General features: G+C 42.8%; 1 protein-coding gene across 1 annotated transcript; it reads left to right on the top strand.

Moving 5' to 3' along the window:
• The first annotated feature begins 324 nt into the window (after positions 1-324).
• On the top strand, positions 325-1251 carry LOC121023592 (olfactory receptor 2H1-like). The gene has a single exon (XM_040465539.1). It carries the CDS (start codon positions 325-327, stop codon positions 1249-1251), a length of 927 nt encoding a protein of 308 aa, XP_040321473.1.
• Positions 1252-3784: the final 2533 nt, after the last annotated feature.

Genomic DNA, 3784 nt, shown 5'->3' with positions numbered 1-3784 from the left:
AGAGAGCAATCTAGGAGAAACATGAGCATAATCTAAAGTAAATGTGTCAGGGTGTCTACAGAGAATGTTCTGTCAGATTTGAAGATAAATCTCAAAGACAATATCTTATGAATACCTCTTTTGTATAAAAGAAACAGTCTTGTTGAAGAGAAGTTGTATCCTATTGGTATAATATACAACACTCATATTTCTCCTGCCCTAAGACCCACAGGAGAGCTAATAATGTTTGCCTTCCTGAAATAAATAACAGACGAATCTTCAAAAATCCATTCACAAAATTTTTGTTACAATTATATTCAAACTCCATTGCCAAAAGCACCAGTGATGGCCAACAAGAGTTTCCCAACTGGCTTCATTCTTCTTGGTTTCTCTGAATGGCCTCATCTAGAAATACTTCTTTTCTGGATTGTGATCATCTTGTACACAATGATCATCCTCTCCAACTCAACTATTATCTTGCTTTCTTGTGTGGACCCTCATCTCTACACTCCCATGTACTTCTTTCTTAGCAATCTTTCCTTCTTGGATCTCTGCTTTACCACAACCACTGTTCCCCATATGTTGTCCAACTTGTGGGGACCTGGCAAGATCATCACCTACACAGGCTGTGTCATCCAACTCTGCATGTTACTCTGTCTCGGTGCCACAGAATGTGTCATGTTGGTGGTGATGGCCTTTGATCGTTACATTGCTATCTGCCAACCCCTGCACTATACCATCATCATGGATCATCAGTTCTGTTGGAAGCTGGTGCTAATAGCCTGGATCTCTGGCCTAATAGAATCTGTTACCCAGATTCCTGTCACACTTCAGCTTCCCTTCTGCACCCACCACCGCCTAGATGACTTTCTCTGTGAGGTTCCTGCCCTCATACGCTTGACATGTGGAGACACCTCGGCCAGTGAATGGCAGATGACAGTCTCTGCTGTTCTTTTCACCATCGTACCACTGGGGTTGATCCTGACTTCTTATGGCTACATAGCTCAAGCTTTAGGTAAAATCCAATCCAAGGATGGCAGACAGAAAGCCATTGCCACCTGCTCCTCCCATCTCATTGTGGTCTTTATGTTTTATGGAACAGTGGCACCAGTGTATACATACCCTAAGAATCACTTTGCTTCAAATTATAGCAAGTTCTTTACATTCTTCTACACTGTGGTCACACCATTGTTAAATCCGCTCATCTATTCCCTAAGGAACAAAGATGTAAAAGATGCCCTGATACAACTGCTAAGAAGAGGATCACCATAATGTGGGCTCCATGGTGTCAGCTCAGAGCCTGGAGCCTGCTTCAGATTCTGTGTCTCCCTCCGTTTCTGCCCCTCCCCCGCTTGTGCTCTGTCTCTGTCCCTCAAAAATAAATAAAAACTTCAAATTTTTTTTTTTTTTAAATTGGGCACCTGGGTGGCTCAGTTGCTTAAGCATCTGACTTCAGCTCAGGTCATGATCTTGCGGTTCATGAGTTCAAGCGCCAGGACAGGCTCTGTGCTGTCAGCTAAGAGCCTAGAACTTCCTTCAGATTCTCTGTCTCCCTCTCTCTCTGCCCCTCCCCTGCTTGTGTTGTCTCTTCTCTCAAAACTGAATAAACGTTAAAAAAAAGGTTTTAAAAAAGTGTGGTTTTGTTTCAAAGGCAGTAGTTTATTAATGAACTTTTAACCCTATACTTTTATATGTAATTTTGTTAAAACAATATATCTGTACAAATACAATGCCAGTTTTTTTTTTTAATATGAAGTTCATTGTCAGATTTGTTTCCATACAACACCCAGTGCTCATCCCAACAGGTGCCCTCCTCAATGCCTATCACCCACATTCCCACCCCCCATCAACCCTCAGTTTATTCTCAGTTTTTAAGAGTCTCTTACAGGAGTCTTTTGGGAATATGGCTGTGTAGGAGGAGGACGCTGGGCTCACCTCCTCCTGCTGATCGCTTAGATGCCACCTACATCTGCCTAAACAACCCAGAAAAACTACAGAAGACTAACAGAACAGAAACTTTGGAGCCAAGCAGAGACAAGAGGCCCACAAAAGAGGGTAGGAAGGGTGGAGAGGTGGTGCATACTACACGGAATGGCGGGAGGGAGCTGGGGCAGTGGAAGGGCAGCTCGCCCAGCAAGGCAGAGCCCCCAAAGTCTGGCTTGCAAAAGCGGAGGGGCTGGACTCCATGAGTTCTGACAGCCAGCAGGATTTAACATCTAGAATGTTAAAAGTCAACAGCTCTGCTCTCAGAGAGCAGGGAGAGCAAGAGGACACTGGGAGGAAGAGCTGTTGAGCTCCAGAAGACAGAACTCAGCTCAGCAGGTGAACAAAGGCCCTGGCAAGCACCATCTCCCTCTCCCATGCCCCAGCCGAAATTCCAAAGGTAACCAGTTCCCCTCACCAAACTTGCTTGCACCAGCGCGAACACCCAAGGAAAATAAACTCTTTTTTTTTAATATAAATTTTATTGTTAAACTGGTTTCCATACAACACCCAGTGCTCATCCCAACAGGTGCCCTCCTCAATGCCCATCACCCATCCTCCCCTCCCTCCCACCTCCCATAAACCCTCAGTTTGTTATCAGTTTTTAAGAGTCTCATGTTTTGGCTCCCTCCCTCTGTAACTTTTTTTTTCCCTTCCCCACCCCCATGGTCTTCTGTTAAGTTTCTCAAGATCCACATAAGAGTGAAAACATATGGTATTTGTCTTTCTCTGTATTACTTATTTCACTTAGCAAAACACTCTCCAGTTCCATCCATGATGCTACAAAAGGCCATATTTCATTCTTTCTCATTGCCAAATAGTATTCCATTGTGTACATAAACCACAATTTTGATTCAGTTGATGGACAGTTGATGGAATTTTGATTCAGTTGATGGACATTTAGGCTCTTTCCATAATTTGGCTATTGTTGAAAGTGCTGCTATAAACATTGGGGTGCAAGTGCCCCTATGCATCAACACTCCTGTATCCCTTGGGGAAATTCCTAGCAGTGCTATTGCTGGGTCATAGGGTAGATCTAGTTTTAATTTTTTGAAGAACCTCCACACTGTTTTCCAGAGTGGCTGCACCAGTTTGCATTCCCACCAACAGTGCAAGAGGGTTCCTTTTTATCCACATCTTTGCCAGTGTCTATGGTCTCCTGATTTGTTCATTTTAGCCACTCTGGCGTGAGGTGACATATCAGTGTGGTTTTGATTTGTATTTCCCTGATGATGACTGACATTGAGCATCTTTTTCATGTGCCTGTGGGCCATCTGGATGTCTTCTTTAGAGAAGTGTCTATTCATGTTTTCTGCCTATTTCTTCACTGGGTTATTTGTTTTTCGGGTGCAGAGTTTGGTGAGCTCTTTATAGATTTTGGTTACTAGCCCTTTGTCCAATATGTCATTTGCAAATATCTTTTCAAATTCCGTTGGTTGCCTTTTAGTTTTGTTGATTGTTTCCTTTGCAGTGCAGAAACTTTTTATCTTCATGAGGTCCCAAAACTTCACTCTTGCTTTTAATTCCCTTGCCTTTGGGGATGTGTCAAGTAAGAAATTGCTGCAGCTGAGGTCAGAGAGGTTTTTTCCTGTTTTCTCATCTAGGGTTTTGATGGTTTCTTGTCTCACATTCCGGTCCTTTATCCATTTTGAGTTTGTTTTTGTGAATGGTGTAACAAAGTGGTCTAGTTTCATTCTTTTGCATGTTGCTGTCCAGTTCTCCCAGCACCATTTGTTAAAGAGACTGCCTTTTTTACATTGGATACTCTTTAATGCTTTGTCAAAGATTAGTTTGACATTAAGTTTGTCAAAGATTAGTTTGA

Source organism: Herpailurus yagouaroundi, unplaced genomic scaffold, assembly GCF_014898765.1.
Source record: "Herpailurus yagouaroundi ecotype Mexico unplaced genomic scaffold, PumYag 566, whole genome shotgun sequence".
Classification (NCBI taxonomy): Eukaryota; Metazoa; Chordata; class Mammalia; order Carnivora; family Felidae; genus Herpailurus; species Herpailurus yagouaroundi.
This window is presented reverse-complemented; position numbering and strand designations above follow the sequence as displayed.

Bases quoted from the DNA above. Each gene is read 5' to 3' on its own strand.
- LOC121023592 (XM_040465539.1), top strand. From the start codon at position 325: ATGGCCAACAAGAGTTTCCCAACTGGCTTCATTCTTCTTGGTTTCTCT.